The sequence below is a fragment of the Astyanax mexicanus genome, chromosome 7, assembly GCF_023375975.1.
Source record: "Astyanax mexicanus isolate ESR-SI-001 chromosome 7, AstMex3_surface, whole genome shotgun sequence".
Lineage (NCBI taxonomy): Eukaryota > Metazoa > Chordata > Actinopteri > Characiformes > Acestrorhamphidae > Astyanax > Astyanax mexicanus.
This window is the reverse complement of record NC_064414.1, coordinates 12,651,047-12,669,545: the sequence shown is the minus strand read 5'-3', so window position 1 is coordinate 12,669,545 and position 18,499 is coordinate 12,651,047. Positions and strand designations below refer to the sequence as shown.

The 18,499-nt window shown below is 36.8% G+C and overlaps 1 protein-coding gene across 1 annotated transcript in view; it reads left to right on the top strand.

Annotated features, from left to right (window-relative positions):
- Window positions 1–18,499, top strand: part of acoxl (acyl-CoA oxidase-like) — a 95,519-nt gene that overhangs the window by 50,585 nt on the left and 26,435 nt on the right. Inside the window, exons 14-17 of the mRNA XM_022685010.2 lie at window positions 6,655–6,764; window positions 8,357–8,468; window positions 8,811–8,898; window positions 14,788–14,858. Of these exons, the coding sequence (XP_022540731.2) occupies window positions 6,655–6,764; window positions 8,357–8,468; window positions 8,811–8,898; window positions 14,788–14,858 (381 nt within the window). The remainder of the gene's footprint in view (window positions 1–6,654; window positions 6,765–8,356; window positions 8,469–8,810; window positions 8,899–14,787; window positions 14,859–18,499) is intronic.

Below are 18,499 nucleotides of genomic sequence, written 5' to 3'. Positions count from 1 at the left end.
TCAATAAAATGATCTGGGGATCCCAAACGTTTTCATACCACTGCATAAATGTTTCCATATCATTGAGCACTACCTCTGCTGTAGAGGATACTCAGCAATATCATAACTGCATGAAAAAAAACAGACACTTAATTTGTCAACAACCACTTGAGGAGAGAAAAAAACTTCCATCACAAGGCTTGCGTGTCAAATCCATTTTGCTTAAGGTTGTTATTTGTCGTGTTTTCTCTCTTATTTTGGTGATAGCCAGCCTTTTTTAGTCCAGCGTCACACTGCGGTTACCCATGATCTCTTTGTGATAAACAAAAGGCTGTAAACAGAAAACACAGATAAAACCCTCAAGACCTCCACTCTGAGACGCTCTCTGACAAGCTGGGATTCTGCAATAATCCATTTCTATCCAACTGTGAGAATCAAATTAGGAATTAAGAATTGTGACATTATTAAAAAGGCCCTTTTTTACGCATTTGGTATAAATGAATATGCACCGGCATGTTTGCAGTTATTAAATAACTGTAGAGGTACTCTGGAGAGTAGACACTTTCTTATTTCATGCTGTGTGTCTATTGCCCTTTTTATAGCCTTTTGGAAGTGAGAGGAGGGCTGGCAAACACACAGACACACACTCCAATACAAGGTCACTATTCACAGCTTGCCTAAAGACACACTGAACTTTTCTTCTGCAATTAGATTACAGTAGCTCTCTTAATAATAAAATAAAGTAGATAAAAAAAATCCCTAACCCTGGGAAATAAACTTATAGCACGATCATATTACAAAAGACAATCGCCCTGAAAGGAAATGGAAGCATTTGAGCTGATCTTAAGATTAAGAGTAATCTAATGTTGCCGGTTTGACTATTTATTTGATGACATCCTGTTTGTTTTTCACACATTTTGCCATCTTATTTTAGTTATCCCAGTTATCCAGAATATTCGTTCTGTTACTGATTGAAAATTAGATCTGGGCAATAGAACAATATTTAATTTTATCGTGATTGTGATAAACATGATCATAATTCAAAATTTACTTATCTGAGCATAAATATCGCTGACCAACTGATCATTTAACTACAAAGAGTTTAAATAGTCTATTATAAAAAAGTATTTAGTATGGGATAGTTATAGGTAGTATTATTTTTTAAGGATCTGCGTATTTTTACCATATCGCCAGCATCAGTATGGGTGGGAGTCACAGGGCGTCTCATGATAAGATATAATCATTATTGCCTACGATAACAATGGTATCACTACACTGTGATTCTGTCATGGCTGCAAATTAGGGGTGGGCGATATGGCTCTAAAATAATATCACGATATTTCAGGCTATTTTTGCGATAACAATATACATGGTGATATAGGAAAACAGAAAATTAATTAATTAATTTCAGGAATATAGTATAAGAGTATAACAGCATAATCATGTGGCAAAATAAATAATATAGCATAAAATAATATAATGCAGCAAAACATATTGCAGAATATTTACTGCATGCATATAAACTGCAAACTAAAACAATTATACAATAAATACACTTAAAGCTTCACAGTAAATAATAGACTACTTTTAAGACAGAACAGCCCTATTATCACGATATGGATTTTTAACGTCACGATATTTCTGTGTCACGATATATTGTATACGATATAATATTGCCCACCCTCAGTGCAGATACAATAAAAGTACTTTATTAAATTAAGTAAAAGAGTAGTCAAAAATAAGCAGGGTCAACACTAGTAAACAACAGCAAGAGGGAGTAAACATACTAAATGTGATAAACAGTCCAAGAGTATATGTATGTATGTATGTATGTATGTATGTGAGGGTAGGCAAAAAAGGCCAGGCTTTGTAGAGTGGAAAATCAACAATACCTGGCAAGGAGTGAGTGAAATGTGGGAGTGTATATAGGAGGTGAAACGGGTGTGTTCAATATTTGAGTGATGAGCTTCCTAATAGTGCTGAGTGCAGTGTCATGTGAACGCGTTGGGTAGTGTGGTGTTAGTGTGTGGTGCATTCTGGGTATCGTAGCCCGGAGGCTGGAGATCACAGGTAGCGCTGAGTGTGAGACAAGACAAGACGAGCGCCTTCTGCACCTGTGATACATGATATATCACAATACAATTCTCTACGATACTTCACTGCATCTGTGTTACTAAAGAGGATAAAATACTCCTAAATAAGTAAATACCAGGAAATATTATGGATTTATTGGTGTCAGTTTTACAGAATTCAACAAATAACCAATATTCTTCACTGCAGATTTACCCTTTTCATTAGATTAGCGCCACCACGTGAAACAGTAACTTCAGTAAGTCTAATTGGGGGCAGGTGGGCAGGCTTAGGGAGTGCCTTAGAGTGCCTATATTTCGATAAAGATATAGATAGATAAGATAAAGATATTTGATACCACATATATCGCGAATGACATTTTTGATACCCCTATTGCTCAGCTTTGTTCATAGTGTTTTTCCCCAATATATTTTAATATTTCTAAATAAAACCTTCTAAAAAATAGGACTTTGTAGCATCAGTGTTTAGCAAGCTTGTAAGTTGGCAGTGATAATTTCCCTATTGACATCATGCCCACCATGCTGCCTTTTTATAGCATAACTCTAGTATTTTTCTCTTTATTTGTAACAACTTGCATTTGATTAAGTTCTGAGGAACTTTAAAATAGAGCATTAGGGCAGTGTGTAGGGTTAAATTAGGCCATGTGGGGGAAAATGGCTGAGGCAGTCTTGGGGGGGTTCATTTTGAAGCAGAGTCACAAGGGCACCAAAAGGTTCTGCCAAATACTGAGACTCAGCTCTCTCTTACTCTCTTACTCTCTCTCTCTTTTCCATTCCCTCTCTCACATAATGTGTTTATGTGGAGCAGTAATAGGGGAATTTCTTTTGATATCAGTCATATGATCTTATTATGAGTGTAATTGGAGTCTCACCCAGGGGGCATTGCTGTCACCTGTCATGAGGAGAAAATTCTCAAAATGTCCTTAAATGGATTTAAATAAAATAAAAAGTGCTAAAAAGAGCTAACTTATGCTGAAGTAACTTTTTGTGCTTTTTTTTCTCTAGATACAGTGGTGTGAAAAAGTGTTTGTCCCTTCATGATTTCTTTCTTTTTTTTGCATGTTTTTCACTCTTACTTAAATGTTTCAGATCATCAAACAAATATAAGGTCATGCCACAGTATTATAAGGACTTTGACCAGGCCAATCCAAAGTCTTCATTTTGTTTTTCTTCAGCCATTCAGAGGTGGACATGCTGGTGTGTTTTGGATTATTGTCCTGCTGCAGAACCCAAGTTCGATTTAGCTTGAGGTCACAAACAGATGGACGGACATTCTTCTTTAGGATTTTTTGGTAGACAGCAGAACTCATAGTTCAATTAATCACAGCAAGTCTTCCAGGCAGCAAAGTCTTCCAAGCAGCAAAACAGCCTCAGCAGTGTTTTTTGTCTTGGCACCCATTTTTGCCATGTCTCTTTCTGATGGTGGAGGCATGAACACTGACAGTAACTGAAGCAAGTGAGGCCTGCAGTTCTTTGGATGTTGTTGTGGGGTCTTTTGTGACCTATTGGATGAGTCGTCGCTGCACTTTCGGGGTAATTTTGGAAAGCTGGCCACTCCTGCAAAGGTTCATCACTGTTTCACGTTTGACATTTATGAATAATGAAGTCCAAAAACTTTAGAAACAGATTTATTACCTTTTCCAGACTGATAAATCTCAATTACTTTCTCATTTGTTCCTGAATTTCTTTGGATCTCTGCATGATGTCTAGCATGAGTATCTAATAGTCTACTTTGCTTTGCTAGGCAGGTCCAGTTTAAGTGATTGCTTGATTGAGAACAGGTGTGGCAGTAATCAGTGTGTGGCTAGAGGTGTGATTAACCACAGTTAAGCTGGAAAACAAAAAATAACATTAACATCAATCATTGGAAAAATCTACTAACAGATCTCCCTTTGGACACACACTCAGAACCCACCGAAAACGCAGATTCAGACCCAATTTGGACACATCTAATTCAAACATTACAGGAAAGCTCAATAATTTAACACAAGATAAATTGAAGCAAAATCATTGGTCAAAATCGCACATAAATTCATGAATCTGTTTTCTGTTTAGCTATATTTTGGTATATATGTATAAATACTCACTCCCTCCAACCCTGAACCCCCCAATTGTCTCTGGTTAAGAATATATATAGTCTCTATATATGTATATTTAAATTAAACAAATAAATCAATAAACAATAAAGTATGAGCAGTCCTCAGAAGAGGGGGGATGGTGACGGGCCAAAAAAAAGAATAGCTTACAATCCGACACTTTCTTTTATCACCAACTATTTCTTTGATGATGAGTATATAATGTTTTGATGAACATAATACTTATCAATCTGTGGTCTGTGACCAGTATAGACATTCTATAGTCCACTAAACATTTGAGCTTATGACAAACACAGCAACAGTCATTTTATTAATCGAAACAATCAACACATGTAAAGGTATCAGTGTGTATTAGGAGGAGGAGAAGGAGGACTGTGAAGATCTATTTTTAATATGCCTGTGTATCATAAATGGAGAAAAATAGTAGCTTTGTGAACTACTTTCTTTATTGTCAATAGGACTGAACCTTAGGGTGGACCAGGGTGAGCTAAGGACTTCTGTCCTTTTCCATTTATAGTTTAAGTACATTTTAAAGAGTTCTATTTACTGAAAAAATATGACCCACTTTTCACATCATAGATTAAGGTCCTTTGGTTAAAATATAGCTGGTGGGCAATGGCATTTTTCTCCCATAAAAAAAAAAAAATCACAGTTATGATAGTCCCAGACTGTGTGATAGCCATCTATTTACTGTCATCTGCCTTGTATTCAGTATTCTTAAATAAAGCTGTTTGTGTATTTTTAAACAAACATTTTTACACATTTAAGGCGAGTAGGTGATCAAATCAAAATATCAAATCAAAATTTTTTTTTTGTCACATGATAGTAATGCAGGTGTACAGGTGAATGAAAAAACAAGGTGCCACGTCCCTCAGAGTATCACAAAACATAGAATATACACTGTGGTCCAAATTATTATGCAAGTGATATTTTTTCTCAGATTTTCCTAAATGATAAATGATAGTCAGTATAATTTCCAAGTCATGATCCATCATGACCCATTGAACAAACCAGTTTCTAAACATTTTATAGGTTATAAAGAACTGCAAATGGTCAATGATCATCCATTGAACTTGTGAGTTCTTGGAGAGTTTCTGCTTGAATTCATGCATGTCAGAATAGCCTCCCAGAGCTGCTGTTTTGATGTGAACTGCCTCCACCTTCATAGATCTTTAGCTTGATGATACTCCAAAGGTTTTCTATAGGGTTGAGGTCAGGGGAAGATGGTGGCCACACCATGTCACACAGAGGTATTCTCTGCAGCATGAGATGGTGCATTGTCATGCATGAAGATGCCTTTGCTCTGGAAGGCACGGGTCTTCTTTTTGTACCATGGACTGAGGTCATTTTCACATCTTCAAGGACCCTAAAGGGGCTACCAGCTCTCTCCCCATGATTCTGGCCCAAAACATGACTCCGCCCCCTCCTTGCTGACGTCACAGCCTTGATGGGACACAGTGGCCATCCACCCACCACCCACTACTCCATCCATCTGGACCATCCATGGTTGCATGACACTCATCAGTGATGTGATCAGTAATGTGATCAGAAATCTGTTTGGAAATGAGTCTTCGTGTATGTCTGGTTCACTGCAAACGTTTCTGCTTGTGAGCTCTGGTTAGGGGTGGATGAATAATAGGTTTATGCACCACAGCAAGCTCTTGAAGGATCTTACACCTTGAGGTTTGCGGGACTCCAGAGGCAGATGTTCTCTTAATCTGGTGAATTTGTCTGTCAGAAACCTTCCTCATTTTGCCTTTATCTGCACAAACTCGTCTGTGCTCTGAATCAGCCACAAATCTCTTCACGTTAGCCTGCTAGTGCTTTAGAATCGGTTTTGCCATTATAGAGTGACGTGCAGCAAGGTAATTACCACAAAAAATACTTTTTTCAATCAGTGAGTGATGATAATATTAATAATAAGGTCTTACAAAATAAGGACCAGGGTTTATAAGGTCATGAAAAACCTGGAAAAGTCATGGAATTTGAAAATGGCAATTTCTATGCCTGGATAAGTTTTGGAAAAATAAAAATACCTCGAAAGTTTTGAAAAAGGAATGGGAATTTTCAGTCTACAAATGTGAATTTCCACTTATCGATGGAGAAAATCTGTGTTGAGCTAAAAAATACATGAGCTCAGAGCTAATTCAGTAATTTAGCCCAACACAATGGAGCTCTCAGGATCCGACACACATTTTATTATTGAATAATGCATGTCAACATTTTTATCTTTATTTATTTTAGACCTACTATAATAGTTTTTTTTATTATAGTTTTGTTGATTTTTGGTTTTATTGTCTATGTCTGCAGTGATATTTTTAAAATCATATGGTCATGAAAAAAAATCATGAAATGTTTTGGTTAAAACATATATGAACCCTGAAGGATATTCATAGTTTTATTGACTCCAGCATCTGCTAAGCTTCGTGTTTACTGGTGAATGTAGACAGAAGGTTGACGGAGTCGTTCTTTTTGCTCTGTTTGTGTAGGTGGTGGTTCGTGAGCTGATGACTCAGTACACCAAGCAGTTTGAGGACAGTATTGTGACTGGAATGATCAGAAACTGGAGCAGCTCAGCCTCAGACAGGATCCGGACCAGGTTTGCAAATGGTTTATTCGACACCTGATCATGCACACAGTATATTTTATTTCAAAATCTCATGCTAATGACACGAAATCCTTAATTATAATCACCCGGTCTATAAAGCTGTTGGGGCTTGTGATGCAAAATAAATAAATTACGCCTAAATGTTGGGTTGTATCACACTTCTGGCCAGACTAAAACAGTACTTTAGTATCATTACAATTTTAGTATATTCATCTTTCTGTCTTAATGAACACCCAGGGGCAAGATAGCGTTAGGTAAATGCTTGTAAATAAATATTCTATATTTTGGCCAACTCCCTGTATTCATTGTTAAAGGCTGTATGAGTAAGTTGCCACTTTCCATACTGTTAAGAGGAGAAAATGTGAATATTACATATTTTATTACACATGTTACCAATATGACAGTGACCAGTCTTAGAATAATGAATGATTGAACCATCAGCATTTGGCAAGATTTTTTGGGGGTTTGTCTTTTACACTTGGGTGAAAACAGTAATCACACTTGGGTGCGAATCAAAACAACCGAATGAACAAACAAACTCTGGAGCAGTTCCCTTTTAATGAGAACATGATCTGGTCTCGATCCGACCCAGCTATCAAATATACTCCTTTTATTTAAGTTAAACTGCTGATAAAAGGCGCAGTTTAATCTGAAACATTAGGAAGATAACACTGATATGACAGTGACCAGTCTTAGAATAATGAATGATTAAACCATCAGCATTTGGCAAGATTTTATGGGCGGTTTGTCTTTCACATGATATCACTAAAAATAGGTGTAATGTTTGGAATTCATGTGATTTTCATGCTCAGGTTAATAATGTTATTTAATACAATAATGTTTAACTTAATACAAAAAAAAATTATGCATACATTGAGTATGTGGTCTACACATATTGAGATAACAATATATTTGATTTATGATAAATAATGTTAGTAAATTAAATTAATGTGCAAACAGGCTTTTGTAATTAACTACACAAAATGTTGTGATAAATCATAATGCTATTTTAAATGGTGTCTTACTGGTCTGTATTTCTTGCAATAAATTAGTAGAAAACAGAGATATGGAACAAACACTAGTTTGAGAGCATTTTCAAACCAGCACTATTTGGTCCGTTGGTTTAAACGAACTCTGGTTGGTTTTTACTCTTACTGCGGTTTGATTGAGAAGGTGTGAAAACAGTAATCAAACTTGGGTGCGAATCAAAACAAACGAACGAACAAACTCTTTTGATGAGAACGTGATCTGGTCTCGATCCGACCCAGCTATCAAATATACTCCTTTTATTTAAGTTAAACTGCTGATAAAAGGCGCAGTTTAATCTGAAACATTAGGAAGATAACACTGATTACCACAGCTTTGAACAAACTCTTTAGTAAGTTAAATTGGGGGCAAGTCTTAGGGCGTTTAGTGCACCTATGTTTCAAAAAAATATCCACGTTTGACTGCAAGTATTGAAAATGTATCGTAATGTGGTATTGAAATGCCACAATATATCACAATGTCGATTTTTTTTTTTTTATATATCCCATCTCTACTCTGCACCCTGCTGATGTGATTGGGTCTTCTCTGTTTCACAGTTTCCTTGGTTTCTCTGTGGATAAGGTGGGAGATTTGAGCTTCTTGCTGAAAGCTTTGAGCTACAGGGAGAGGGTGTTGCAGCGCAGCCTAGCTGCACGACTTTACGCTAAGGTCAGTGTCACTGTGGGCCCCTTTCAGATGGGCTGGAAAAAAAATGTTTCCTGTACATGTTTTCAACTGTTATTTATTTTTGCGGTGAAGGCTGGGTGGTTTAGGGTGTGGGGGGGTGTTGTTCAATGGGCTTTTTTGTATGTACCCACTATTTCCTATCGGTCTCAACTGAGGCATTCTCTCATTACAATTCATTTCATTGAAATTAAAATGTAAATATAGTCGAATTCTTCCCTTTAGTATTTTTTCCATCTGAGTAAAGAGTTTAGAGTGTCTGAGTGGAGTTTAAATAGTGTAATAAATCTTTAATTGGGCTTTATTTTTATTTATCACCCTGTGCAGGTAGAAAAGAACAAAGAAGAGTTTTTCAGTGCCTGGAATTCCTGCCTGCATCACGTGACCAGCCTGGCTCTTGCACACATACACAGAGGTAAGGGTTTCACCACAGCAGCCCACATTTTATCAGTACCGCACTTTAGCTTTAGAGGCTTTAAAGAGGAATATCTGTGCTGTAAAATTCTTCTACACACTTATTAAATAACAATTATGTTACAATATAACCAGATATTTACAGTAGTTTAATGTGAAAAGACAGTTTAGTTAAACTTACAGTCAGAGTTGTTCACAATGGGTCTGATGGAAATCATACCTGGGTAATTTTTGTGAGACCTGGGATGTTGTGAGGCAATAATTTATTTTCTCAATGATGAACATTACATATAAATATAATATTAATATATTAATGTAGAACATGTACAATTGTCTTTGTCAACATGGCAACCCATAGTTCCTGTCACACAGTAAATGTGTTAGTGTTAAATTTACACTGCGAGTGTTAAAATTGAGCTCTTGATGTGTTAATTTAACACTGGCAAATTTGGTGTGCACTGCAGCTGTGAAACAAACTCATTCATTTGATAAATCCTCTGCAGTATACCTTTTTATATCAGACCACTCTGACTAAATGATATAAAACTGTAAAAATAATCACACTAATTAAAACAAGTGAATAAAGACATTAAATAATAAATAGACAACCAGCTAAATTAACAATGTTAAGAGAGAGCACTTTATTCAATTCAAAGGAAAAACTTTACGTAAGCCACTCTAAGCAGAGTTCATCTCTCCAGTTATAAGAGCCTCTTCCCTGGCTCGGGAATAGCGTGGGGTAAAATAAGGACACTGCCCATGAAGGATCATATGCTGCCTACAGAATGGGACAGTCCTTTCTGTTGCATTTCCTACATAGTGAAGTGACTAAGGAATGATGAAACAACAAACAAGAGAAAAGCATGTGTGCTGCGCAGGCCAGTGCTGGGTGATCAGCGTTGGCATGTTGTGATTATCACACTATAGCTTTATATAAAATAAAAAATACCATTAAAAACTACGACCTACTTCACAGATCTTTAAAACTGTACTAAACTCTAGTACATGTTGGGAAATCTAGAGTACATCATCTGTACACAGCATTTTGTGATGATTTATGGGTGTTTGATAGTAAAATGTATAGAGGATCAAATGTACTGTTTTTGAACAGCACTACACAATGGCTAATGATCCTGGATGCAGTTTAAGACTAGGATTAATCCCTGTGTCGGACACAGGGAAAAATGTCAAAAAAAAATTGACATTGCAAATGTTCTTTTTTTTTTTTTTTTGACAATATATATTGCAATATTAAATAATGCAGGAAAAATGACATCCCCAGCCCCTTCCCCACCCGCGTGTAAAAACCCGAGTAAAACTGCAAAACAACAGTAATCGGCTCTTTAATCCTGCTCCCCCTCGCGCTTCTCAGGCAGCAGCAGCCTGTCACTTACACAGACACAGAGACAACGCTGTGTATCTCCTTAATTGTACCTTAAGTGACATTGCACGTCCATCGATGTGACTGTTGCACATGCACACATTGCGATTACGATGCTTAAATGATATATTCTGAAGCCCTAGCATACATCTACTTACAGTTGCACCCAGATGAGGAGGACTCAGCTTGTCTTGTCGCTGTGAGGTATTGCCAGTACAATAGGACTCTCTGGTGCAGATAAACATAAACCTTTGGCACAATGCCTAATTCCAGACATGGGCTAGATATAAAAGTGTAGTAAATCATCCAGCATTGAGCCGTGGAGCAGTAGAATTGTGTTCTCTGTAAAGATGAAGCTTCGTCTAGAGCTTTTAGGCAGAGATAAATTAGTGGAGGGTTGGGGACGATTTATCCAACATCTTGACCTCATTAACACTCTTTTTTCTGAAATAAATAAATCTTAATAGAAGTGCTACAAATAGGAAAAACTGCCATTGTGATATTTAGTTTTTCTGCAATATACACTGCCTGGCCAAAAAAAGGTCACACCCTCTAATATTAGTTTGAAATCCCTTTTTCACAAGCGTCTGCAATTTCAAAACATATATTTATTTACAGAGTTGCTTTAATTTTCTGACCAGTGCACAAAGCCTTTTCCAGCACATCCCAAAGATTCTCAATAAGATTAAGGTCTGGACTCTGGTGAAAAATCCATGTGTAAAAAAAATGATGATCTCATGCTCCCTGAATAAGATAAGATAAGATATACTTTATTGTCCTGAGAAGGGAAATTTTTCTTGGACTTCACATAGATACATCCTGCTGCACATTAAAAAACATACATTTAAACACATACCCTGGACACTGTGTGTTTTATACATTCCCTCTAACCCAACACAGACTGTATTGCACAACCCTAGACCTTGATTATATTGCACATTCTCTCGAACGCTACCTTAAGCTATACTACATATACCCTATACTTTATTATTTAAGAGCTTTATAGAAACTGGCACAAACGAGTTCTTATATCTATTGAGCTGGCATCTTGGCATCCTATACCTTCTACCCGAGGGGAGGAGTTGGTATTCCTGGTAAAGCACATGAGATGGATCCGCCACTATTTTCTGAGCTCCTCTGAGCACGGACTGTTCATAGGTAGCCTGGAGCGGGTTATATTCTTTTTTCCCTATAACCTTCATAGCGGTCTTGACCACATAAGTGAGCTGAGATTTTAACTTCACTGAAAGATTACCATACCATGACTGTATCCCATAACTGATCACACTTTCTAGAACTGCCTGATAAAACAGTAACATTATTTTCTGACCCAGCCCGTACAGTCTAAGCCTTCGAAGAAAATATAATCTTTGCTGCAACTTGGAACATACATTTTCTACATGAGTTTTCCAGGTAAATGTGTTGTCAATATGGACACCCAGGTATTTGTAAGAGCAAACCTGCTTAACAGGAGTATCATGGATGATCACAGGACAGTGATCACCTATAGCTCTAGGATCAAATACCATCTCCTCTGTTTTGCTCACATTTACAGTGAGGTTGTTAACGTCACACCACCTGACAAAGTTTCCTATTTCAGAATAGTAATCCGATACACCAGAATTTTTAGATAGTAAGCTTAAAATGGCTGTATCGTCAGAGAATTTTAATACATAGTTGCCTGAATGTCTGCTCACACATTCATTTGTATACAAAGTAAAAAGAATAGGTGAGCTCACACAACCTTGGGGGGCGCATGTACTAGTAAATTTAAGATCTGAAAGAGTGCCATTAACCTTTACATACTGGATACGATTAGTCAAAAAAGAATAGTACCATTTTATAATGAAAGGGTTGATATTCATTTGTTTCATTTTATCCAGTAATAAGTGCGGCAGGAGGCTATTAAAAGCTGAACTAAAATCAATAAAAAGCAGACGTGCATACGATTCTTGTCCTTCTAAATGTTTTAGGGCCAAATGAGTGAGAGTATTAATTGCATCTTGTGTTCCCCGTCCCTGTCTATAAGCAAACTGAAATGGATCTAACAAAGGAGTTACCTCCTTTTTGAGCAGAGACACAACATATTTCTCTAGACATTTCATCACAATTGAAGTTAATGCTATAGGTCTGTAGTCATTACTGTCAATTGGACATGGCTTCTTAGGAACAGGGACAATGGTAGTTTTTTTCCAAAGTGTGGGAACAGTATGCAGATCCAATGATTGCTGAAAAATTGGACACCAAGCTGGGATGAGTTCTTCTGCACATGTCTTTAGTAGTAAGGCAGAAATTTTGTCAGGGCCTGTGGACCGGTTAGTACACAGCTGCCGGAAGAGAATCTTGATCTTTTGATTTCACCAGGCGTTTAAGTGATCGTCGATAACCACAAATCAATATATTTTTTTAGACCACATTCCTTACTTGAAGATGATGTTTCTCTGCTGTCCTTCTAATTTTTAGTAATGCATTGGACAGTTCTTAACCTGATTTTATTAGTAGGTTCAGCATCTAATCTCTGCTTAAAATATGCCAATAGTTTTACCTTTTTGAAAAAGATTAAGATTTTTAAGATGTTAAGATGTTTAACAAATGAGAAGCTACTCACTGCATCAGTTAGCGTTAAATAACTTGTTGCCAGTAGAAACATAATCACCCATGAAGTAATTATCCACTTGGAGGCTTCTACCTGTTTGCTTACTTTTTTTTGGCCAGGCAGTGTTTATTGCAATATAAAAAAAAAAAACATTATTTAAAATGATCCAACATGCCATGATAATAACAATGCACTCTGTGTATCCATATTAATATAAACTGCCTCTGATTGCCTCAAAATTGTATCAAGGAGCAAAAGCCTGATGAGTTTGATTAAATTTACATATGTTCAGCTTCAGCTTCAAACTCTAGTGGAGACTCTAGTAGAGACGGTCCAACATACTCCAGCAAGAGCAGCATAAACTCTTTTTTTGTACACATAATTATGAATAAATTGGCATAATAATAGCAAATAAGCAGGTGTCTGAATACTTCTGTCCACATAGTGTATATGTAGTGGTGTTGCTAACCAAACAGAGCTGAGCTGTACGAGGCTGATATCCCCTCCACCCCCACCAATACCAAATTTCCATTCTCTCATCCTCCTCCCACACACACACACACACACACACACAAAAAACACATACACACACACACAAACACATACACACACACACAACAAATGCACACACACAAGTAAATGTGCTTCTTACAGATGTTACTGATAACAGAGAGGGCCAGTTATTCTTATAACACACCACAAACGCAGTCTGTGCTTTTCTTATGCAAATCAGATCAAAAGAATTTGGCAAATTTCATTTTCAAATAAAACTCAACAGTTTTGCTGTGTTAAATGATGCATAACATGCAGGTATGCTGCCCTTTTAAGTTACTCTGAATACTTACTATACACTTTTTCATTTACATAGTTAATATAATGGGTAACACTTAATTTGGTAGTTCCCTACACAGGGGCTTCATAATACATTCATTAGCATTGAATAATGTATTTATATAAAGCATTGCCCTATTTTACAAACTATTATAAGGCGCACTATCAATAAACGTCTATTTTCTGGTCTATTTTTATACATAAGTCACATTTCAATTGACAGTAGTAACCAAGAGTGTCTCACAGTATTCTTTGCAGATCTTTCTCCTTAAACTGTTTATTTGGGTAAATAAAGCTCTTGTGCTTACTTATAGAAAGCTTAGATTTCCAATATTTTGGGGTATCCAGCCTCGATGCTAGAGAAACTTATCTAAATCTCCTGTATAACGCTGTACTTCATCAGAGTGGCTTGACTGCTCCTCACAACCTGACTGATATAATTCATATATAAGGCACACCGGATTATAAGGCGCACTGACGATTTTTGGAAAAATGTTATAATTTTAGGTGCACCTTATAGTGCAAAAAATTTGATATTTGAATATTTATGAATAGTTCAAGCTATTACTTGCAACATGATACAGTACAAGAATTAAAATGATTGTATTTATACATAATAATAACATGTATGAGTGTTGAATATTATATTTAAAACTATAGATATGGTTAAATAGAGGAAAAACATTATTAAATTATTTAAGAAATAAAAGAACATTACCAATACATAACATATGTAATAAAGGTAACATCAATTAATGAAGGAGCTATAAATTAGAAATGTGTCACCACTTAAGTTTGAGGGCTTCAAATGAATTCATAGAACTTATTTTATGTTGCAAGTAGACAGAATCTAGAATAGACTAGTCATAAATATCCAAATAATTATTTATAAATATGTAATTTTAATGCTCGAATGATTTGAAATGTTTTAAAGCCTCCCAGAGCTAATTAGAAACAGAGAAGAGTGATTTCTTCTTACATAAAATGTGAGATGTGGGTTTACACTGCAGTGAATATCACACTTTCTCTTTCTACTTCATTTGACTGTCCATCTTTTTTAAACATTGCTAAATCTCTTCTAGTGACCTTGGAGCAGTTTGCACTCGCTGTCCAAGAATGCCAGGTGAAAGACGACCAAGATTTGCTAAGCAAGGTATGTGTGAAAGCAGGTTTCCACTCCGGCATGCGCTGCACTGCAAGCCACTCTCTTCCTCTTTTGACTCATCAGACACGGTGCATGGAAAGTTCTCAGAATGTGCGCGAATAGTTTTTGTTTGCCCACAATGAAGACGGTCGAGGTTTGTCATTGAGTGTTTGAGCAGTGGAAAATAAGTAGGGTTGCTGTTCACCACAAGCTCTGGACATATGCCTGTTTGTGCAATCTAAACCTCTTATATTCACCATTATTTGCTCTGTTAAAGGGGCTCTAGCTGGACCTTGGCTGGACATTTTTTGGTAATGGATCCAGTAACACTACTGTCAGCTATGGCAGTTCCATACACACTACCATACCAATACCATGCCTGTGTCACTGCTGTGCGACATACTTATGTATTTCATTACATTACATTTAGCAGACTCTTTTGTCCAAAGCGACTTACAATAAAGAAGTACATTTAGCAAAAGAGGACATAGAAGTTCAAGAGAAAAAAAAAAACATTATAGACAGGGCCTAAAGGAGACCATGGGGAAATAGTGGGATAGAGGAGGAAAAGAGGGGAAGAAGGAAATGAGGTTACAAATAGTTTGTTGGAGGTGTTAGGAGAGTAAGTGCTCTTTGAAGAGCTCTGTCTTCAGGAGTTTATTAAAGATAGTGAGAGATTCTCCTGATCTGGTAGTAGAAGGTAGTTAGTTAGAGGTGTTAGGAGAGTAAGTGCTTTTTGAAGAGCTCTGTCTTCAGGAGTTTATTAAAGATAGTGAGAGATTCTCCTGATCTGGTAGTGGAAGGTAGTTAGTTAGAGGTGTTAGGAGAGTAAGTGCTTTTTGAAGAGCTCTGTCTTCAGGAGTTTAATAAAGATAGCGAGAGATTCTCCTGATCTGGTAGTAGAAGGTAGTTAGTTAGAGGTGTTAGGAGAGTAAGTGCTCTTTGAAGAGCTCTGTCTTCAGGAGTTTAATAAAGATAGTGAGAGATTCTCCTGATCTGGTAGTGGAAGGTAGTGTGTTAGAGGTGTTAGGAGAGTAAGTGCTTTTTGAAGAGCTCTGTCTTCAGGAGTTTATTAAAGATAGTGAGAGATTCTCCTGATCTGGTAGTGGAAGGTAGTGTGTTAGAGGTGTTAGGAGAGTAAGTGCTTTTTGAAGAGCTCTGTCTTCAGGAGTTTATAAAAGATAGTGAGAGATTCTCCTGATCTGGTAGTAGAAGGTAGTTTGTTCCACCATTGGGGAACTCTGTATGAGAACAGTCTGGATTGCTTTGTGTGAATGTTTGGTAAAGTGAGGTGACGTTCACTGGAGGAGCTCAGCGGCCGGGAGGTAGCGTAAGCTCTTTAGGAGTGAATGCAGGTAGAAAGGAGCTGTTCTGCCATTACCTAGTAGGCAATCATATAGGCTTTAAATTTAATACGAGCATCAACTGATAGCCAGTGGAGCTCTGTGAGCAGTGAGGTGATATGCCCGTTTTGGCTGGTTTTGGCCTGTTTTTCCACATATATGTGCATTAACACAGTTCTGTTTGAAAGATTATGGTTAAAATCATACTTTTATAGCCACAGAATTTAACCTCTGCATTAAACCCATCCGTAGCTCTGAACATAAATGCGCAGTATAAATAAAAATATGGGTATAAAATTCTAAATTGTAGAAAATATGGGCACTATGAGCTTACTGAAATTTGTCTACTGGACTGCACTCTACCGCTCATACACAGCTAATATGGCATACTGTGATCACCTTAATTCTTGTTTAACTCCTAAAACCCGGGATAATAAATAAAATAAATAAATAAAATGTGAATAAATGTATATAAAAAGGGCAGAATTCAATTATTAGAAAATCTCTTAGACCCAGCTTTAATTAAAATATAACATACAATATATATCAGATGCCAAAAGTAAACCTGGACAGGTTGGACGTATTAAAAAACAGCTGCAATAGGAGCAATGTGCTACTAACTCGGCATCTTACTTGTGTGTAAGGGGCAAGTACAAGTAATATGTCTACACCATCCAAGACTACCAGTGTCTTACATTGCAACCAATAAAGTGTGTTCAAAATAGTGATTTCTGGAAGTGTTTCTCAGCACATGCAGTGATTTTCTGTACAGAATCAGTATGGTTTGTTTTTCTCAAACAATTTCACAATTTTAAGTTTTTCCCATAAACTCTGCTCAACTTTGCTTCTGAGAGACTCCAACTCTCAAAAATGTTATTTTTCTACCCAGTCATGTAGAATTAATTGCGAATTGATGTTGCTGTTTTTTAAAACTTTATAAGTATTAGTACTTTACCAGCCCTTTGTTTCTCTGTTTCAAATTCTCTGCCATGAAGTTTATATGTGTTAATATATTTCATGAAATCATAAAATGTCCCAAATGTGTTCTATTTTCTATTGCAAGTAAAATATCAAATTAATTAAAATGTATGTATATGATGCTTTTTACAACTGATATCGCAAAGCAGCTTTACAGAAATGTGATCAGAGGACAAAGAATCAGACAAATCATTACATTTTACAACACAGAACCCCCAGTGAGCAACAGAGGCTCCCTCTGAGCTGGAGGAGGAAGAAACCTTGGGAAGAACCACAGTTTACATGCACCTTATACTATCACATGTACTATCAAGGCTAATACAGTGGCATGAAAAGTATTTTCCTCATACAGATTTCTTTTGTTTTTGCTTCTATGCAATACTGATTTCTCTGATTATCAAACAAACTAAATATTAGACTAAGAAAACGTTAATATAAGTTAATATAAAAATGATAATTTTATCTATTGAAAAAACTATCCTAGCCCTGTGTGAAAAAGTGTTTGCCCGCTAAACCTAATACCTTTGTTGTGCCACTCTTGCAATCAAGCCTTACTGATAACTGGCAGTGAGTCTTTCACATCTCTGTGGAGGAATTTTTGCTTCACTCTTCTTTACAGAATTGTTTTAATTCAGACACATTGGGCTTTTTAAGCATGAGCATACCACAGCATCTCAATCAGACTTTGACTAGGCGACTCCAAAACTTTCATTCAGAGGTTAACCTTTGCTTTGGATTGGTCTTGCTGCTGAACCCAAGTACACCTGAGCTTGAGGTCACGCACCTTACAAACATTCTCCTTCAGGATTGTCTGGTAAACAGCAAAATTCATAGTTTCATCTATTACAGCAAGTTGTCCAGGGCCTGAAGCAACAAAACAGGTCCAGACCATCAGACTACCACCACTATGTTTTATGTTCAGTATGATGTTCTTCTTTCTAAAATTAACGTAAGAGAACGGTATTACGTACACTTCAGTATTCCGTACAGTTGAGCATTTAAACAATAAAATACTTAATAATAAACTATTGTTATGTTTGAAATATAGTCTGGGGTCATTGTCAATCCTTCCTCTTTCCATTAAAACAGGTCAGTGACCATCCACGTTGTGTTTTCTCTTGAAATTCCGCTAGGTAGGGAGGAACCGTCCGCGTCGCCGAAAACGGGTGGGTGGGGAAGGGTTAACAACGTTGAGGCTAGGGGGAGGGGAAAACTTTATCGACTAGTTCACGTAGGGTTTTACCCACTTTTAACGTCACATTTCACCCAAAATGCAACGTTAAACATCCAACTAACAGCATCCGTTGTAATATTTGATTGAGGAATTAA